We start from the raw sequence: 22,257 nt of genomic DNA, 5'->3' as shown, positions 1-22,257 counted from the left end.
AGAAAATTTGTCGCCAATAGGCTTGAATGATGGTTAGCAATGTAACCAAATCTTAATTTAATTTCAAGTATACGTACTGTAGATTAACGGTGGTGTAATATTGATCGACTTAATTTATAGCCTATCATTCAACTACTTCTACACTTTCCTAGCATTTCAACGTTATGTGAAGACTACTCTTACTAGCGTTTTAAGCGCTTGTAATGATCACAGTTGATGTCATCAAATCGCAATAGGCCTCCATAGATTCCATGGTAAGCTAACTTGATCTATGAAAAGGGTTGTCACGACTGTTTTTACCGTAGAAACATGAAATTATTTGAGAAAAAATGGGCGGTTAATTTTATCCTCCAGTGTCGTATCTACATGATGGTATCGTCATCATCATCGGCAGACGACAGAAATCGATCAATGGCATCATTACCTCATAAAGCTGACAAATTGTCCTTGATATGAATGATGTGCCTTGTACAAATATCAATTCTTGATGATCAAGCCCATGTTGCTTAGTAATGGATTGCTGCTTTCTTAATCCATTTCCGGTCTAAGACTTGCTGCAATAGTTATTGCTATCGCCGCCATTGAATACTCTGACAGATGAATAAAAGGATGGCTTTATTTTTCGGGCTTAATAAAACTAATCAATCATCATTAAAGGATTCCATTGGTAGCCCCTGGAGATACCGAAATATATCATGCATTACTTATTTCAGGATGAAAATGACGTTATTGTTCCATCTAATGGAACAATATCATATCAAGGGGATATTAATTTCTTACTACGATAATAACGTCTGATCAAACATAGTTGTTGAAAAATAACTTCAACATGGTAGATAAACTAGGAAGAGTTCAAAAAATATTCTAGAAAATAGCGATGTACTGTATCGAAGCTATTCTGTACCGAGTAGAAACAACTAGCTCTGCTTTCCCGTTGTAGAAATCTTGTATTGCCTTTGTGGACTAAATTAACATTCTAGTCAATTTCCAAACACCTCTAAAGTGGAAATGACTCCCCACAATAAAGGTTTCGCTCGTATTAATGCTTTTATAATTAATACTATTATAATACAAAATCTACCCTACATTTTCAATCTACGCGTGCCCATTGTAGTAATTGAAGCCGTATAAAGCCAAAGTAAAGTAGTGCACGCGTGATATGGAATCAGTTTTATTTTACTTGCTTGAGATAGTAAGTCACACCTGGCATTGAAACCAATCTACAAATAGGTTAAAAATTGCATTAACAGACAAAGAATGCAAAATCAGATGATTAGATGCCATGTTCAATTGTAGAATCGTCTTATATCAATAATAATTGATATTTCCATTGAAATCTCTCTTATTTAAATAATATCCCCTTTTAGAATTGTAATCTAGCCATTGGATCGAGTTGTAACACTTTCGATTTTTCAACTTTCCATCGTGTCGCCGAGCAGTACTTTCGTAAACTATTACTGATCTTGTTTTTGTTAGATAGCATTCTTTGCGATATTGCGATAATACCATTATCTATGAAAGATACATACATACATACATACTTAGATAGATAACTGCTTAGTTTTGTAATACTATCTATAAACTAATAATTATATAATGAATGCTTATGTAGATTTGTTATAAATTGGCTGACATTTTAACAAAGTTTGGATTCACTTTTGTCTAAAGAGAGACTAGTATTAGTGCTTCCTAACCACGGTGAGATCGTCAGTTATTTGAGTCGTACTGTAGGTTGATGTCGAGGAGGACAAACCTGACAATAGGCTCATAGTGTTATATTTCATGTAGTCTTTTTAATTTTCCTATTTACAATTTTACGATAAGTAACGATAGTATGATACATCAATGAATTGTCTTCTGCGGTTAATGCTTGTTACTCGAAAACTTGTTATGCAACTAGAGGAGAGTAATCATGGTTGTTAGATCTGGCTAGCCTGGACAGCATCACATTTCCCTTTGTAGAATGAATACATTCGTAAATTTTTACTAACTGCTGCCATTGCAATTTTCCTCCGGTCTTGTCAATTTAATGAATCTAGTAAAATAGATGAGCATCTTTAATTTCAAATATCTAAAAAGAGGAATCCAATGATCGCACTATCCTGATTAAGGATTACATTTAACTAGAATATTATTTGCGAATATGTTTTAGTCAAGTTGGGCTTGTTATAATTTGAACGATATGATACTAGGATAAAAAATTGCTGATGACGAATAATGTTGCTCATTTGTTTTGTATTGATTAGGAAGATTCTATTACTTTATCATGCAATCTTGCAAATAAATATGATAGTATACAACAATGTCGCGCCATATTAGCTGCGGTTGGTTTTGGAAGTAGACTATGCCATCTAGAACATTGGATTAATACGGTTAGAATAATTCCATTCCCTTTATTTCAGCAAGAAATTTACTCAAAACTTCAACTGCTCGATAAGCTTACCCTAGATTTTGTTGAATAAACTAGGAACGATTACCAAATATGTCCCTATGTGTATTTATCTTGGAACAAGCTATGTCGGTTAGAGCATTACAAGAAAGGGTCGTGGCTACTACCTCCGTTACTGGTGTAAGTAATCTCTTCTAAGCTGTGCACAATAGTAATGTCGACATTATAATTATTGTTATGAACAAGACCGTATAGAAGAAATAACGTTGATTTTCTTAATTTTATAATTGTTACAGAGTGGTAGCCAAGCTGGTAGGAGAACACTATTATATGGTCATGCAGTACTGCTACGCCATACGAGTAGTAGAAAGGTATTTATCATGTACCTACTCCCATTTTTAACTAACTTGAAATTATTATTTAATCCCAATGAATGCAATATAGTTCTGAAAATAAGTTCCTATGAGCTATCGATGTATTTTCTTAATAAACATGAAACTATTTTTTAATGGAAAGAAAGCAATTATACTTCTAAAAATGAATTCTTAATTCTATTAGTATCTATCTTGTTTGTCATCATGTTCGACTTCAGACAAATTAGCTTTTGATGTTGGTTTGGAACAGCATTCTCAAGGTTAGGATCGTTTACTTTGTTAACGAACTTATCAATAAATGATTGTACTATATATTGATCATTTATCTTTAGGTCTTGTATGCCTAATTAATAGTAGAAAAGTCTTATTACACCACATTAAACTGCCTTTAAATTACTGTATCCGATGTTTAACGATGTATTTGTCGTAGGTCTGTCATCATCATAGAAAGTTATGTTTCGGGGCATAATGTTAATTTTCCATTTTCAGATGAATCATGCTGGTGGACCATCCACCCGGCGTCACATCATCGATCCGAAGGAGAAAAAGTAATAGCTAATCAATTTTGAATATACAGATATTACAACTTCATTGTGCAACTTCTTGTTTTACTCCTTTGTCTACGGTCAATTAGCTATTGCAATTTGAAAAGCTATTTATATATTCTTAACGTCTATAAAACGTATAGGTTCGACTTGGTGATAACGTTATTTTCGTTAATGTATATTCCGAACGCTATTTGGTAACTTTTTCATACTTTGTTGCTTCTATCTGAACCTGTTGTATTGCATTAAATTAATTCATTAATTCCCTTTTCTGATTAGTATGTATCGACATCATCCAATGATTTAACCGTACAAGCATCATTTCAACAAACTGTATGGATTGTAAATCCTGTCATGAGTGGTTGGGCGTTAACAAAAAGCCGAGGTTTGAAATAACTCCTAAAAGTTATGGAAATATCTTATTTTTAAATTATTAGCTTTTGTTCGTATCCTTTCAAGGCTACTTGAACGGTGGCGATGTCATGCGCTTTATACGCGGCGGTGATGAATATTTATCGATACCTGATGATTATAAGTGCGGCTCGGAAGAACAGCATTGGTAACTCACTATGACTATACTAGATATATAGCTTGTTTATTATGCGTCTAACATACTTTGGGTAATTATTACACTGCCGATGCACTGATGATAAGCAAAGATTTAAGTGTGAGATTTTCCTTTTGTAGCCTTCTGTATTTTATGCAAGATCACTTTTGTCAAACAAAGTCTCTATGGCGAATTGAAGTTATACGACCAAGGCTCGTTAAGAAATTTAATCCAATATTTGTAACATAGACAACGCAAACTGTGCACCTTTGGGTATTTGTTTAACTTTGCGATTATGTAATTCAGGTGGAGCAGCGCATTTATCCGATGGGGACAACCATTTCGATTGCGTAACGTTATATCAGGTATAAATATATACGCTTAATTCTTTAATGATGACATTTAAATTCTTCTAGTTTGACAAATTAATACGTAATACTGTATTGCATGCTATATGTATAGGCCAATACATCGGTATGTCAGATGATAAGAAGCATTTATGTCTACTAACATCTGAGGCAGCGAAATCCGAAGATTCAGCATTATTTTGTCTGCAACCTTCTCAGGTAATTGAATAAAATATATACAATCTACCGATTTTGTCATCAATAAAAGTAGCTTACTACAATAATGTAATAGCCGAATTACACCGACTGAATTTTATTAAATCATTTTGCAAAACTAGGATAATATTTGTATTTGGGACGAAAAAGATGAAATAAACCAAGGGATGGGAATACCAGAAATAAAGTTTGGAGATTCTCTTGTATTCCTTAGACATTATAAAACCGGTTTATGGGTCGGTCCTCAGGTACGGGTATATAGCTGGTGATTCCATTAAAGTGTAGGCCATGGCATCATTAACGCATGTATTTTCCTACGAAATTTTAGACAACCCATGGTCAGCGAAAGCAAGTTATTAAAGAGGTTGATCATAAAAAATTTTAAACTTGAAAATGTTATTGCCTAAGTTTAATGCTGTTTTGATATTGTGTCCTACTTGAAATTTAGCCATTTCCTTTTAATATTATCGCTAATAAAAAATCATCCGACATTAAGGTCCACCTCTTAGTCGAAGGACATATGGACAGTGCTCTCTCTGTGACTAGGGGGGAAACTGAAGAAATTCGCACTGCTCACATAATCAAAGTTTGTTCTGAGCTTCTATATCAATTTTTAAGGTAAGAGTAAAAACATTAAAAATGTACGTAAATATTTTACATACCTACACGTATTGACTGGTAAATATTTTGCCTTATCCAACTGGCTGTTTACCTAAGCTGTCTTTGTTTGCTGTGATAGTTCCTTAGGTACTGGTAATTCCGATGATAATAATGAGTTAACAATCAAACATGAGACAGAGGATGTTGATCTCAAAGCTCTAGAATATATAGTTTTTATACTGAACGATCTTCTTGGTTACTTTGCATGGCAAAAAGAAAATTTAGGTACCAAACTTAGATTTACTTTACCGTAAAGTGATAATGTAAACTGAAATCGTTCTTCTTTACTGTTGCGATTAGCTCATGAAGTGAAGCAAAAACACAGGGTCGCATTAAAAAAGCGCCAAGAATTATTTCAAAACGAGGTAATGAATTGGCCATTAATAAAATAAATAATCTAACTGATATCATTTAACGATAAATATATATATATATATAAACCATGTTATAATTGCGCAATAATGATTCATCTCTAATTAGGGTGTTATTTCCCTGGTTCTTGATGTTATTGGAAAAATTTGTCGAGATGGCGATTCAAAGATAACTTTTCAAGACGTTCAAAATGACTCTATGTGGTTCAAAATTCACGATCTATTATTTAAATTATTAGGTAGAGAGACGATATTAGGGTATTTAAATTTTAATCCCCATACAAAAACTGCAGCCATTTTTAAACTCTTCTAATGATATACTATTTCTATACCTAAATTTTTGTAGCTGCAATGATACGTGAGAACCATACCAATTGTACTAAATTGGTAGAGGCCATATCATTAGATTGGCTACTGAAAAGGCTAGAAAGAGAACATTACATTGATGGTAACCCATGAATGCCTTTTGACTGTATAATATCACTTGCTATTGAATCAGCTAAGTAATGTTGTGTTAAAATTCTTAAACTGTAAAAATGAGACTATTTTTTGTAATGTCTAGGACTTTTACAAGTACTTTTATGTATTCTAACGGAAAGTTCGCAATCATTAAGTAGTGTAAGTTTAATTTTTCTGTAGTTTACGTATATCAAGATTTCGATTTAATTTTAGATTTACGTTGCCAATTTAGGTGAAAGAGCAACATATAAAATGTATGATCAATCTATTGGATAAACACGGTCGCGATAATAGGGTTGGTACCTTTTTTGGTGTTATTATGTCAGCCGTCGTTAGTCTATCTAATTTATTTCTCTATTCTAATCACAAAGTTGAAAATCTGTATTCGTAGATTCTAGATATGCTATCGAGGATATGCGTATGTAATGGCGTTGCTGTTCGTGCAAATCAAAATCTTATTTGTGACAATCTACTACCAAAGCAGAAGTTACTACTTCAAACAAAATTAGTAGATCAAATAACTAGGTATGATTAATTTATAAATAGAATAAACAAAGTACTATTTTACGTTTATCCCGATAACTTACTACATTACGAACGCTAAATTTTGAAAAAAATATCTATATTATGTTACCGTATATAGTGTAACTGCAAATATTTATGTTGGCTTATTCAATGGTTCTGCCCAACATTCTAAGTGGTATTTTGAAGTTGCTGTTGACCATGTTGAACCTCCATCCCAAGATTCGGTATTATGTGTTGCTAATAAAGCTGCATCTCCTATCAGTCACTTACGAATTGGTTGGAGAAATATTAAGGAAGTACATCATGCTGAAGCCGGTGAAAATTGGAGTGGTGCTGGTATAGGGGATAGTATATTTTCATATGGTTTTGATGGCGTCAACTTGTGGACGAACGGTCGATATCTATCAGTTAAAAATAAGCCGGTTTCCAAGGCTAAGCGTACAATGAAGAAAAGTGGAAGTATGTTTTGCTTCATTGGCCAGGAAAAGTTAGGATTGAATCATTCACTGAATATTGCTAAAGATGACCTTGACGATTCAATGGAAAGCTCTAGTGTGGCAGATTTTGACAGTGAAGATAACTCTTACAATGATGTAGATAACGAATTGAACCAATCTATTCAAGAAGACAAATTAAATGAAGAAGCAGCGAAAACAGCACCTCACCAGTTTCGAAATGGCGACGTTATCGGATGTTATTTAGATTTAGGCAAGCAGTCAATGACTTTCAGCATAAACGGGAAATTGATAACTGGTGAATTTAGAGATATTTCTATAGACAAACAACTTTTCTCGCCAGCTATAAGTATGTCCTCCACTGTTCGATGCCGATTACTGTTAGGAGGTGATTACGGGGAATTTAATTATAACTCAAGGCACTATGCTCCCATTTATGAAGGCTTAGACTATGGAGAATCGGTTAGAGTACAAGAATCTATGGTTCTTGGCAACCCTTACCGCTATGAAATCATCGGTCCGACAGCACAAACTGAACATAGTGTATTTATTCCAGCTCCTATCGATACTACGGACGTATCCTTACCCACTTATTTAAACGATCTTCGCGATAAATTAGCTATTAACATGCACGATATCTGGGCTAGAAATAAAATAGACGCTGGATGGAAGTTTGGAAGGGACAGAAGTGATACATTGAAAGTGCATCCTTGTTTGAGACCTTTTACTGAATTATCACAAGAAGAAAAAGAATATGACATTAAAATGGCTATGGAAACGTTAAAATCGTTGGTTGCATTAGGCTATGTTATAAACGTTGTTGGAGAAGGTAAAAATGTTACTAAATATCAACATTTACCTGATAGCAAATACCTTTTATCTAATGGATATAAGCCCCACCCGTTAGACCTAGCTCAAAAGGAAATTTTAAACGACCATTTAGAAAAGGTAGTTGAAATTTTAGCTAAAAATGCTCATGAAGTATGGGCAAAAGATCGTATCCAACAGGGTTGGTCATACGGACTTTCTAAAGATGGAGATAGAAAAAGAAATCCTATGTTAATACCATACGAAAAGCTTGATGAACAGTCTATGAAATCTAATCGCGATACTGCCCGTGAAACTATTAGAACCATTATTGGATTTGGATGTACCATTGATTCGCCTGCAGTCGATCTGAATGTTGATTCAGCTAAAAGCTTGTCACGTCAAGTTACAGATAGAGCCCAAAACGGCAGCATGAGGACCTTTCGTGTTGAAAAGATGTATGCTGTTCGTAGAGGCAAATGGTACTACGAATTTCACGTTAATAGTCCTGGTATGATGAGAGTTGGATGGTGCTCTGAGTTCTTTGAAGCCGGAAAAGAAGTTGGTGGTAGTAGTAACTCATATAGTTATGACGGATTCTTAGCTCGAAAGTGGAATCACGGTTCAGAAAGTTTTGGAAAGACTTGGAATAAAGGTGATATCGTCGGATGCTTGCTTGATTTAGATACTGGTAAAATTAGCTTTACGTTGAATGGTGAACTTTTGCAAGATGGAATGTCCTCATACGCTTTTGAAGACATCGATGTTACCGTTGGATATCTACCTGCATGTAGCTTGGCTGTTGGTCAAAGTGGTAGAATTAATTTTGGTCATGATCCAACTTCATTTAAATACTTCAACATATTTGGCTATCAAGAGAACTATGATCCATTTGGAATTGTTACATCTGATAGTATTCCGTTATGGTTTGCTAGCGGTATTGCTACATTCGAAACAATCAACGATACTCACCCTACTGTTAAAGTTACTGAATGGTTAATGCATACCCGAGATCATCCAACATTGCGAGTTAATAGTAAACCCTTGCGAAACTCCTCAGATCAAAGTCATAAGAAGTTCGATTTATTGCGCCTGAATTATCCAGTTAATTTTACTGTACCAATGGTCTCCAGTTCCCGTAGGAAAAAATCCAAATTTTTAGGAAAATATTGCTTTACATTGCGTATTTTTAAAGCACAAGATCCGTACGAAATATATGTAGGTTGGATATCATCTAAACTACATAACTACGGCAATAGCTTTGGAGATTATTCTTCGAGAAAAGCGACTATGAAGGGTTGGAAAAAACAATCGGACAACTCGGATGATCAGCTATCCTCGACTAATACTGCTACCCAAGTGCAAAAACTGCACAATGCCCTTCCATCCTACTGGAGTGATACAACTCGTGAGTGCTATATGGCCCGTGTTTCTGATTTGATTGCAGAGAGAGGGAAACGAAAGATAAGTTCAGCCGTGTTAGGTGATATTTTAATTGATTGTTACGCCAATGTTAATACGGGTAAACTTGATTTCGCATTCAATGGATCTACCTGCCAATTTACTCATTTCGACGTTGAGGAAGGAGCCAAACTTTATCCTGCAATCTATGTTCGTACTCCTAATAATGATAAAAATCTTTTTCAAATTGAATTTAGAATTTCCAAAGACTGCCTTCCTGTATGTTTTACTTCTAATTCACATAAATTATCACAAAAAAGCGATGCTACTCATCTAATTAAGCGACCGGTATTACAAGCTCTAAAAGCAAATACTTGGTGTAGAATGCAAACAAGCTCGCTAGTAACAGTCGAGAAAGCTTTGCGTCATGGATATGAAATTGAACGCGAAGATCCATCCTACAGTGTCATGATTAATATACCCGAGGAAAATCGTTGTATAAATCTACAAGAATTAATTGAAAAAGAAAAGTTAATGTATTTTCACACCCACACACTAAAATTATACAGTGCCTTGTGTTCTCATGGTAATATTTACGTTGCTGACAAAATTCGTTACTACGTCGATGAATGGCAGTTGATGTATTGTATTCAATGTTTTGATCTGCCTGATGTTGTACGCGTTGGTTACTATGATTTATTAGTATCATTACACTTAGAAGAACATGCTAAAGCTAGATTATTAACTAGAGGAGAATACATCTTACCTCTTAAAGTGGAAAAAGCAACACCAATATCTTTTACGTCCAGTAAAAGTGATAATACAACAGTAAGTAACGGCTCTTATTCCTTATCCGCAGCTCCCCTACCCGGCACGGTTTTAAGCCCACATAGGAAATCTGGTCTTACGCACGATGTTTCGTGCACAATTGAAGGCGCACAAGCGCAGTCTTATTCTATTCAGCATACTTCGTTAGATAAACCTCTTTTTCCTTTAACACCACTTAAAAAGCATGTCTTTAGAACTTTACAATATCATATGCAAGCCATTAATCGTAGTCGTAAAGAAACTCATCGTGAAAGTCGTAGTCTATTATTGGTACCGTTACTCAAAGTCGCTGATTGTTTGTTAGTTATGGGAGTACTAGATGAAAGCGACATGGAGCTATTGTTGTTACTCCTAGATCCGCAAAATTTCGGATCGAAGATGACTGTCTCTCAGGCAACCCTTGAAGTAGGGTTATTAAGAATGACTGACTTGGATGAACCCGTTAAATTGGAATTATGTCAGTTATTGGATCATTTATGTGATTGCCAGCTACGTTATAGAGTTGAATCTTTGGTTGCATACACTTCTAATTTCGTCGATGCTCTGCAAAAGGAGCAAAGACGTAGGCACAACGAAATTAGAAATAGTCAATATCCTGTTGCGGTAACTGCTAGAAAAACAAGAGAATTTCGTATTCCACCACGAACTCAACTTTTGATGTTATTGTCATTTAAGACGCGTGAAACAGCGGAAAGTAATCCTTGTAGTAAAGATTTACAAGTCTCGTTAAGAAGCTATCATAAAGACGTTCTGAAACATTGTGGTAAAGGAAATGGAATCATTAAGACTACAGAAAGTGTCGCTGTAATAGATAGATTAAAGAAATCGTTATGGTCTAGTAGCAAATCGACTAAAAATTTACAACTGACTAATGCAAATAGAGCGACATTGCAAGAAATTCTAGCTGAAGTCTTAATAGCTTGGGGTAAACAAAGTATTACAGATGTTGCTTTGATTAAAGCTATATTCCGTTTATGGTTCAGATTACATGATGGTATGGCAGAACTTGCTGAAGCTATTACAAAGACCTACACTATCAATGATGTTGGAGGTGATAATGTAACAAATCTTCTGAAAGCATTAGGTTCAGTTAGGTCGCTCTTAACGGTCAGGATGGGCGCGACTGAAGAGATGCAAATGACTAATGGATTGAAAGAACTAATGAACAATACGATTTTCTTTCAGCATCCTGATTTAATGCGTGTTTTAGGGGTACATAAAACAGTTATGGAGGTTATGGTCAACGTTTTAGGTAAGGAAGTCGAAAAACAAAAAGGTTCGCAATTTCAATCTTGGGCAGGTGCTACTATGGACCTTTCAGCATCAACTTCTCCAAAACCAGATGGACAAAGTGAGATAACTAGAAAATGCCTCTCTCCGGTTATGGTAGCTGCATGTTGTAAATTTTTATGCTTTTTTTGTCGTACCAGTCAACAAAATCAGCGTGCTATGTTCGAACATATGACTTATTTATTATCTCACAGTGATACCAGTGTTACATGCACAAGCATGGTAGGTGCAACACCTTTGGATGTTGCCGCTGCAGCTATGAAAGATAATTTAGAGCTTGTATTGGCACTTCGTAAACATCATTTAGAGCGTGTAGTATCGCTTTTAGCACTTACTGCTCCGAGTACAAAAATACAGTCAATATCAGATGCAGTTGATATGCTCACCTCTGGATCTACGAAAGCGAGGTCGTCGTCGTTACTGAATCGTTCCAATACTTGGAGTAATCGGATGCTAAGAGCTAGACGAAATAGAATTATTAGTAAGCTAGAAATGATGTTTGACGCAGGTTGGGAGCCTAAGGAAGGCGAAAGGTACCTTGATTTTCTTCGTCATGCCATTTGGGTGGACAATGAGTCTGTAGAAGAAAATGCATCATTAGTTGTGCGCTTACTAATACGACGACCTGAATGCTTGGGTCCTGCTCTGGGTAGTGAAGGAATGGGTATCTGTCAAGCATTCAGAGAAGCTATTTCGTTGTCTCTTAGCACTGACGATTCCGCTACAGTCAATGGTAAATCACGTTCAGAAGTTGGAACTCAAACTTTATCGTTTTACTCTAATCTGATAGATTTAGCTGCCAAATGTTCATCCGCTAATCCTATCGACTCGTATGTGCCTTCTGATATACGTGTTAAAGCCATTGCTGGTACGGACCATAGAAAGGTGGCTCTTAAAACTCGAGATCGAATTAAAGCTATACTTCAAAGTCTTATTCCTTTACGTGAAATCATTGGCGTTCTCAGTTTGGAATTTTCATTGCCTGTGCCAAATAAAGATAAAAATTGTATGGAATTGGAAACAAGAGGCTTGATACCATCACATAAAATCGCGATGGTAACATTTCTAGATCGTGTTTATGGTGTTGACAGTCAAGAGGTTCTATTACGTTTGCTTAATTATGCATTTTTACCTGATTTAACTAATTCAATAAGTTTGGATGAAGTTCCTTTATCGACAGAAATGATATCAGCTATTAATCGATACATAAGTGGTAGTGTTATGCGTTTACTAACTAATCACGCCCATTTATTCAATGGTGCTGATAGCCAGCCAGAATTAATGGCTAAGACTATTGACGTGTGTTATCGTTTATCAAAATGTTCATTCTTAAATGCCGCTGGTCAAGATAGTGTCAATGGATTTCTACTTGCTTTTACATGTGAATTAAAGCCTAGTCTAATGATTAAATCATTGAGAATATTAGCGCACGATATGCCGGTTTTAATCGAGGAAAATTCTGTAGGTTTATCTATACTTGCTAGCCATTTTGAGCGTTGCGGTAAATACTATAATTCATCCGGTGGTTGGTGTACCCTGGGTACCGCTTCAGCAGAAGAAAAAACGTTAACTATGGTATTGTTTACACAACTCTTAGGAGCATTGTCAAAAGGCAGTTATTCGAAAAAATTATTTTCTTGTGCTTTATCATGCTTGTTTAGTAGTGCATGTTCACTATCACCGGATTACGTCCTTTCTCAACCAGGACAAACCATTTCTCCGGCCGCATCTTTACATCGTAGCCTTAGTACCGACTTTGAGGATATTTATATACCGCAACCTGTTAATACGGTTAATGTAATTTTAACAGATGAATTAAAACACTTAATCCATTCGTACGCATGCAATAAGCACGACATTTGGGCACATAAACAATTTACGGAAGGTTGGTCCTTTGGTTTCGAATCCGATGAATATGATAAAAAAGATAGTTTACTCCTTCCATATAACTTGTTAAGTCAAAAGGACAAATATCATTTAAATAAATATATGAATGATTGCCTCAGAACAATTTTGGCCTCAGGCTGGAGTATAACAAGTCATGGAGATATCACGAAAGAAGAATTAATCCCTTACAGAAAGAGTGCCGTCAATACAAATGTATCGCAATCGCCACATGGTTATTGTCCAGCGCCACTTGACGTCTCTAGTATCGAATTAAGTGCTGAAACTGAAAATATAGCTGCATTTTTAGCTGATAATGCCCATCAATTGAAACAATTTGAGGCCTTAGAAGCATCTGGCAAAGGAGCAGTTATACTGATACCTTATCATATATTACCTGATGAAGATAAAGAGCGATACCTAAGCCAAACTCGAGACTTTCTTCGCTACATGAAATTATTCAAATTTGAATGTACTCGTGCAGATCGGTGTACATCTATATTTGGTGATACATTAACTCAATACTTTACAACGGAAAAGAGATTTGCATTTTGCCTACTACAAAGTATCATCGGTTATACTAGACCTATAGAATATGAACTAAAGCAGCGTAAAAGCCCAACCGATCCAGTAGCTAACACCGACTTTTATGCTAAAGTATGCATACCACTTGTACAGCATTACTTTGAAATACATCAGTCGTATTTTATTGCCACAGAAAATCAACAGCAGACTGTCTACGGTGCAGCAACTGCTAGAGAGAAAAAAATGGTAGCAACATTGTTTTATAAATTAGCCATGATTGCTAGAAATGATTGCAATTTATTCGGTTCTCCAGCAATCGTAGTTGATTGTATTCAAGTTATAGTAACCGTTCTAGACATTGGAGCATTAATATTTCATGGGTTTCAAGATTCAGTATCTAATCTGCAGAAATTACTATTGACAGCTGCAGAAGATTTAAATAATGTGGTAATATCTTATGAATCAAAGCTTATGCGATATATTTTTGACGTACTTCTACCTATTTTGTGTTCATTATTTCGACAAATATTTAAATACGATGTGAATGGAATTTTTTCTTACGACAAGGTGAAAACTGCATGTTTCGGCATAATTAATAGTTTATATCGACTTGGTTGTAATGACAAGATACGAGATCAGAAACATTTAGCTGATATTGGAAATTGCCTGAATTTAATATCGGCTTCATTTACTATGCCATTCTTAGAATTGAATCATACCACTGTTAATTTATCCTTATTTGTTAGACCGATTTCATCAGACCCTTTCGATATAGACGTTTTAGCTGCTGAAAGCAAACATTTATCACACCACTATAATGATATTAACATTGGTACAAATCATGGTGGTAACTTAGCAAAGTCAAGCAACGAGCAATCCCATAATGACAATATAAGACTGTCGTTGTCAGAGAGCGAAATTAGTAATAGCTACGCATTACCAACAATAGACGAGAGCCCAGAAATTCAATCTCATTCTAATTTACCGCATTTAAATGAATTACTAAATATGGTTGATGATTACGTTTATTCGAATTGTGGATTCAAAAAATCGTCTTATATTACTGATGTTATATTGCCAATGTTATGTAGTTATATATCGCATTGGATTTGTATAAATGGACGTAACAGATATACGAATTCGACAACCACTACCGATGAAGGTAGCAAAGTCAACGAGAATTATGCTAATTTCCTGCTAGGTCACATCCTGCGTATTATTAATACGAATTTTGTAACACACGATATTCCAACGATATATCGTATAGGTGATTACGCTTTACCTTTAATCAAACACTGTTCAGCGTCATTACTAGATACCCATTTCTTGCCAGTAACTAAAAAATTAACTGATTTTGCAATCGATCTATATCGACGCGAAGATAGATTAACCAAAGTGGCTGATTATGATGCTCAAGATGAGGTTGATGTTATGGAAGATTATATCAAGTTAGCTCAAAATGTAAGAACATTTTATCCAATGTTAATTAAATTAACAGATAGGCATAAGCAAACATGGATAACTGGATGCAATAAGACTGGTGAAGAATTGTTTCGATATGTTGCTGATATGTTCAGTTGTTGGCATCTGTCTCAAAATTTTCGTCGTGAAGAGCAAATATACAATTCAAGTACTATGGGTAAAAGTAATAGTGATTTAATAACTCAACTGAATGAAAGCGTATTTCAAACATTTCAAAAAGTCGGCCGAAGCAGATTTACATCTTATAATTTATTTCAAGAGAGCAGTAACGGCAATCAAAGCAACAGTAGCTTAGTTATCGTTTGTGTAAGAAAACTGTTAGCTGTTGGTCTTAACTTTATTAATTTAGCACAAAGACAATTAATGCATGAAGCTAAGTCAAAATTAATACAGAAAGAAACAGACAGCGATGTGTTGTTTTATGTAATAAATAAGGTGCGTAAGATGGGAGATGAATCAAGATGGGCTAAGCGGATTGTAACATCATCGGCTGCGTTAATATTGGGATTATCATTTGATGACGTTCAAAAAGAGCTTGCTTTAAAAATAATGGAATATTCTCGTGTACTGCATCGGTTACATATTGTGGATAATCCACAAAAAACAATCACCAAGTCATGGAAAAAAATCTTATCGCAACAACGCAAACGAGCAATTATGAAATGCTTTACTAGAGTGCCATTGTATAATCTGCCTAAATATCGAGCTGTTAATGTTTTTATTGATGTTTATCGTGAGCTATGGCTAAGTGGTGAAAAGTGTGATGGCAACGCTTTAGTTGAGACTTTAACAAGTATAAAAGTAGATGAGGACAACCCTTTAGAGTCCGATCCATTGTCGCAATTGGTATTAACGATTTGTCGTGATGCTAGCAATCACGAAGGTGACTTTAACGCTGATAGCGAATTGTATAAAATTTACGCCGATATCATGAGTGAGAGTTGTATCAAATTCAGTGAAGAGGATGACGATGATGATGTTGAAGATGGATCAGCGTCAACATTTGAAGAAAGTGAAAGAGCTAAACGACGATTAGATCAGCAGCAAAGTAGACTTGCCGAGCGCAATGCAGCACAAATGGTATTAATACTATTAACTGAAAGTAATGGTGTTGTAAGCCCTACTATACTTAGTATCTTACGGTTAGGGATATCTTTACTTCGAGGTGGTAATCAAAATGTACAAGAAATCATGTTAAAATATTTGCAATCGACACGAAATGTCAATTTCTTTACAAGTTTAGCTAAATTGACTACATCTTGTAGTGTTCTCGATTTGGATACATATGAGCGTAGCGCTAAAGCTGAAATACTAGGCTTAGGATTTAGTGATGTAGCTGCGGGTAGTGCTATCCATAATATCGAATTTATTTGTTCATTATTTCGATTTCTACAATTATTGTGCGAGGGTCATAATCTGAAATTTCAAGATTATTTGCGAACGCAGGCTGGAAATACAACTACAGTGAATATCATAGTTTGCACCGTTGATTATTTATTGCGCTTACAAGAATCTATTAGTGACTTCTATTGGCATTACTCGAGTAAAGAAATTATTGATATACAAGGAAGAGAAAATTTTAGTAAAGCTATTCGTGTAGCCAAACAGGTATTTCGGACATTAACTGAATATATACAAGGTCCATGTGTGGCTAATCAATTCACTATGTCAAATAGTCGATTATGGGATGCTGTAGGCGGTTTTTGGCATGTGTTTGCATGTTTGCAAATGAAGCTATCTAAAGAGACTTGCCATCTAGAATTATTGCGCGAATTGCTAAAATTGCATTCTGAGATGGTGATCATGTTATTGAGTATGTTAGAAGGTAGTAATGCTAATTCGGGCTCAATTGCTAAACAATTAATGGAAACGATCATAGATTCATCTGAATACATCGAAATGATATTAAAATTTTTCAACATGTTTTTAAAATTAAATGATTTGGGTAGTTCTAAATCCTTCAAAGAATTTGATATAGATGGAGATGGATGGATATCCCCAAGTGAATTTCAAAAAGCTATGGAACAACATAAAATTTATTCATCAACTGAGATTGATTATTTACTAAAATGCGCAGATACCAATCATGATGGCAAATTAGATTATATGGAATTTACTGAAAGATTTCAAAGGCCTGCTCAAGAAATTGGTTTCAATCTAGCCGTTTTAATTGCAAATCTAACTGACCATGTTCCTGATGATCCAAGGTTAGCCCACCTGGAAGACCTGATCTCAGGAATTATGACTTATTTTGAATCAAGTCTGGGGAGGATTGAAATCTTAGGTCCGAGTCAAAGAATTGAAAGAGTGTATTTCGAAATTAAAACGGAACATATTGATCAATGGCAGAAACCACAAATACAAGTGCGTATTGTGTTGCTAAAATGTTTTAATACGAACACTAAACATTACAGAAAATTTCGTGCTTTTAAAAAGAAATAACCGCTGCAAAATCATTAAGCTATAAGATTACCGACAATTATATTTCGTTAAATACAGGATTCGAAACGGACATTCTTACGTGACGTAGTGACTAATGGCAATGCGGATAAAGAGAAACTTGAAAACTTCGTTGGCTTTTGCGAAGATACTATTTTTGAGGTGTGCTGTAAAATGAAATGTTACAAAATAAAATTCGTTGCTAGCTTGTAACGAATTATTAAACTTTATATACGTAATATGTACGTCGTAAACTAGATGCAATACGGTGCTAGAATTAGTGGAACCGCTAAAGCTGAACAGATTCAACGTGCATTGGAAAAGCGAGAAAGGGATTTTGATGTTCCATCACCAAAGTATTGATACCAAAATTTTAGCTTTCTAATACTCTTATAATGAAGCTTAATCCTAATTTTTACTAGATCAAGTTACTGAAGTAATGAAAATCTTGATTTTTTCATTATGTAGACCTTTTCTATCGTCAATACGGAAAAAACTAAGTTGGAAAACCATAAAAAATTCCGTTTCTCCTCTAGCCTTTTTAAAATTAATGCTTTTTTGCGTGATCTTACCTATAAGCTTTTCAGCTCGATTTCTTATGCTTTTATGGATTTGGATCAAGTAAGTAACGTGCACATTGCATCATATTAATTATTATCGCCTATTTTTTCTTGATTACTTGACCTTCAATTCAATAAGTGTTCTAAATTTACTTTCCATTTCTTTACATTATTACAGTCACACATTAAATTTTAGTAATTTAGCTAAGAAAGATACTAAAGCTAGCCGTGTGGAATTTATATTCCCTCATCTACAAAAATTTAAAAGCCTTTTTAGCTTTACTGATGTTCGAAAAAGAAGCAAAGCGATCAGTTTTCTTTTAACTCATTTAGCCAATTTTACTATCAAATCGTTCAGTAATATAATGGGTAGTAGTAGTGAAAATGTAATGATTGAATTTGATTGGGATAACGAGGAAGATGGTGAAGGCAAACATTCTTATAAACCGAAAATAGCAGCAGCGAAACAAACGATTTTGGTAATAAGTTAAATTTTGGACTAGTACATAGTATTCATATATCTTCATAATAAGAACGTAAAACTACTAATAATGTCTACGGTGTATTCTTAGTCTTTATTTGCAAGAAGCTACTACGCATCGAGAATAATTGCTCTATTAATAGCTTTTGGAATTAATATTATCTTGCTATTTTGTAAAGTAAGTTTATAGCCATTAGGAGTAAAATGTATGATTGGTTAGGTAGGATGTAGGGTATCTGATTCTATCATCTTCCATTTTGATTTTTAGGTCACACCTGTTACTGAAAAGAATGAAACTTTGTCATCTTTGGGCAACAGTATTATTTTGGATAGTAGCAATAACTACCTAGATTTGGCATTAATCATACTACCAATTTTGCATCTTCTTGCATCCATTGCAACACTAATTGCTTATTGGAATTTAAAGGTTATACATTTTACTGGATAGCAGACAATGTAGATATTGCATACCGGCTTGAGCTACATTAAGTGATGGCCTCTGGTATATATCTTTTATCCAATTTATTTTATAATTGTGTAGGTTCCATTGGCCATATTTAAAAGAGAAAAAGAAATTGCTCGAAAGTTAGAATTTGATGGTTACTGGGTAACAAAGTCTCGTAGTCAGGATTATCGCGATTGGTGGGATGGTATAGTCATTAATTGCGGGTAGGCCCTTGGAATAATGAGTTTATCTAAACAGATAATCATTCGCAGGCTAACCTTTAGGAATTTATATGTATACCTTTATATTTAAGATCATTTCCGTCAATGTATTGGGATAAGTTTATAAAACGCAAAGTAAGTAGCTTCATGCTGTTTGTCTAGATACTGAAATATCACAAAGAAGCAATAGAGATAAATTTTTATTATTAATTGATTTGCTATTATAATACTATAGGTACGAGATAAATATAGTGAACACGATAATGATTACCATCGTATAACACAAATATTGAATATTGAAGACGACGAGAACGCTTCTGAAAAGGGGCGGATACAGAAGATGTAAGTTTGTGATTTCAATGAGCGAAAAGTAAGGCCAATATGAAGGATTTTTATCATACCACAAATACTAACATTGTACCATATAGGGCTGAATTATTGGATTTAAAATACTGGATATGGAGGATTGGAGTAATATGTACTGACAGGGTAAACGGCTAATAATGAAAATTACCTTTTAGGTATAAAAATTCCTTTTAAAATGATTAAAACTATTTTTTCGTTGCATCCTAGAATTTTATCTATCTACTCTTTTACTTGCTGTTTTCCTTACTTGGAAATTGTTTGAATAATTTCTTCTTCGCCGTGCACTTGATCGACTTTGGCTTCGGTAATAAAACTCTGAGTACCGTATTGCAATCTGTTACTCATCACGGCCGGCAGGTAATGTTAATCCGTATAGCCTACGAAATATTTTACTCATTACTAATAATTCATTACTCAAATTTTTCAACATATCTCATTTTTTTATCATCTTAGCTAATAATGACGCTGTTAATGATGGCTGTGGTGATTTATATTTACGCTGTGGTAGCATTTAACTTCTTCCGCCAGTACTACAGTAGAGAAATTAGAGGCAGACCAGAGTACAAATGTGATCACATGTTTACGGTATGCAAAAACTAGCAAGTTCCATGATACTGCTATAAGACAATTACTCAACACTATCTTGGTCCTTTATTTATTCTTCATTGTAGTGTTTTATGTTTCATCTCAATTCTGGTCTACGATCTGGCGGTGGAATTGGTAAGTTTATCTAACTGTAGATGAAATTATAATTAATTGATAAAATTACATTACAAATTTGCATCGAATTTTTACGTCTATTACACACATACCTATGCTAAATGTCTGAAAACTATAGGTGATACGATCGATCCTGCTGATGGTGACTTATACGAATATGAAAGAATCGCTTTTGATTTTACCTTCTTCTTCTTTGTAATCGTTATTCTATTAGCTATTGTGCAAGGTTAAGCAATTACGTATAAGGATGACTGAAAACTTTCATATTAAATTTCTTACGTGAGTCATATCAAGTTATTGATAATTTTTTTTATTGGAACCACATACAATTATAGGTTTAATTATTGATGCTTTTGGCGAACTTCGTGATAAACAAGAATCTGTCAAAGAAGACCTAGAGGTGCTTATTATTTCAATTACTTGTTACAATTAATGACATTTACAAGTCTGTTGACTATGTCATGGTACACACATTTTAGAATAAATGTTTCATTTGTGGAATCGGAAAAGAACACTTTGACAAAGTACCACATGGGTTTGATATTCATGTAGAGAAAGAGCACAATCTCGCTAACTATATGTAAGTGTCTTGTTACCGAATTTACTTAATTATGACATCGTTTGTTGATGTATGAGACCCCTATAGTGATATGCTTTGTTGGTTTCAGGTTTTTTTTGTTACACTTGATTGAAAAACCCGAAACGGAATATACTGGGCAGGTAAATTTATCTATGAGCAATACTTGAATAACTGTATTCTCTATTTTATTCGTAGAGAAAATAATTGTAGCTTTCTGTTGCAACTCTGATACGAACTTTTTGTGTTAGGAATCTTATGTATGGGGTTTATATCAACAGAGAAGATGGGAATTTTTCCCCGTTGGTGACTGTTTTAGAGATCAGTACCAACGAGAACAGCAACTTCTTGTAAATAATACGTAAATTTATTTATGCTCATGCTATATTTTTAAGTTGTGCAGTACTAGTATTTCTACTACTTAGCTTTAGGATAATATTACTATCAACTGGAGCACTTTTCGCAATGACAAATTAAAATTAATTATGTATTAATAACACTAAAATACACGAGCCCTTATTTTCAGTACCGATAATTGCTCACCAATACTATTATCCATTTAACTATACCTTTGTAAGTATTAACACGTGAAGTAAATAGGGAATTTCGTTTGTTGTCTTGCGATAATTCTGGCACCGACAATTGATATGCATTGCTTATATTATGTTTATTTAAAAAATGGTATTAACACAATGGTTTAATTGTATCGTATTGGATTCAATTTACTGTGCGAAATCTTATATAACATTACCTATTTTTTTCGAGCTCATAATTACCTGACCGATTTAAATCTTCGACAATCCGGTATATAATATCGATAAAAGCTTATATATCTATGATACTGAACAGGTTTTAGCTGCACTATAACGTAAAATCATATATATATATATAGATAAATCACATGTCATTGAACACATACAGTATTTGTAATATCTATTCTATGCTGATAAATGAATAAGGAGCATTAATAATAGCTGTATATGATTGTTTTAAGAAAGCCTTCCTATGAACGTAATCTTATTTTGTAAGTGATTCTTTGTAATATTTATATGACATGCATATGGTATCAAATTACAATTAGCACAGTGACGCAATATAGAAAAATTGACATGATATTAGCAAGCGCTATAAGTTAAGTTATTTAATTGGTATCATTTAGTCAGTTTTACTGTGTAATGTGTTTAAGTCGCTAGCGTGTAATATCTTCTTGTTTATTTTCAAATGTTTGTTTTATTGCATTAAAGTTGATCTTTCTACATACTGATTTTTTATATAACAATAATGAAAATGACGAAATCTTAATTACAACTTTATGCTCATAAATTGCAACTTCAACCTCGCTT

The 22,257-nt window shown here is 34.3% G+C and overlaps 1 protein-coding gene across 1 annotated transcript; it reads left to right on the top strand.

The window, feature by feature from the left end:
- Positions 1 to 1,159: 1,159 nt before the first annotated feature.
- On the top strand, positions 1,160 to 21,279 carry TRIADDRAFT_52741 (uncharacterized protein; the record flags this gene model as incomplete). Its single annotated transcript, XM_002109041.1, has 40 exons — positions 1,160 to 1,192; positions 2,247 to 2,372; positions 2,468 to 2,569; positions 2,686 to 2,760; positions 2,948 to 3,023; positions 3,253 to 3,311; positions 3,452 to 3,505; positions 3,588 to 3,693; positions 3,768 to 3,867; positions 4,162 to 4,220; positions 4,318 to 4,421; positions 4,541 to 4,666; positions 4,747 to 4,782; positions 4,867 to 5,036; positions 5,158 to 5,303; positions 5,379 to 5,443; positions 5,559 to 5,688; positions 5,796 to 5,897; positions 6,012 to 6,067; positions 6,141 to 6,203; positions 6,300 to 6,433; positions 6,552 to 17,469; positions 17,605 to 17,706; positions 17,803 to 17,900; positions 18,013 to 18,165; positions 18,283 to 18,583; positions 18,677 to 18,763; positions 18,854 to 19,012; positions 19,127 to 19,254; positions 19,344 to 19,386; positions 19,487 to 19,593; positions 19,680 to 19,740; positions 19,825 to 19,974; positions 20,071 to 20,202; positions 20,289 to 20,337; positions 20,456 to 20,563; positions 20,673 to 20,737; positions 20,817 to 20,917; positions 21,006 to 21,057; positions 21,166 to 21,279. The coding sequence occupies 40 exons, from the start codon at positions 1,160 to 1,162 to the stop codon at positions 21,277 to 21,279; spliced, it is 14,850 nt and encodes a 4,949-aa protein (XP_002109077.1).
- Between the last annotated feature and the right edge of the window lie 978 nt (positions 21,280 to 22,257).

This window comes from Trichoplax adhaerens, genomic scaffold (assembly GCF_000150275.1).
Source record: "Trichoplax adhaerens TRIADscaffold_1 genomic scaffold, whole genome shotgun sequence".
In the NCBI taxonomy this organism is placed as follows: domain Eukaryota; kingdom Metazoa; phylum Placozoa; class Uniplacotomia; order Trichoplacea; family Trichoplacidae; genus Trichoplax; species Trichoplax adhaerens.
The sequence above is the reverse complement of the archived record's forward strand: the minus strand, read 5'-3'. Positions and strand labels throughout refer to the sequence as shown.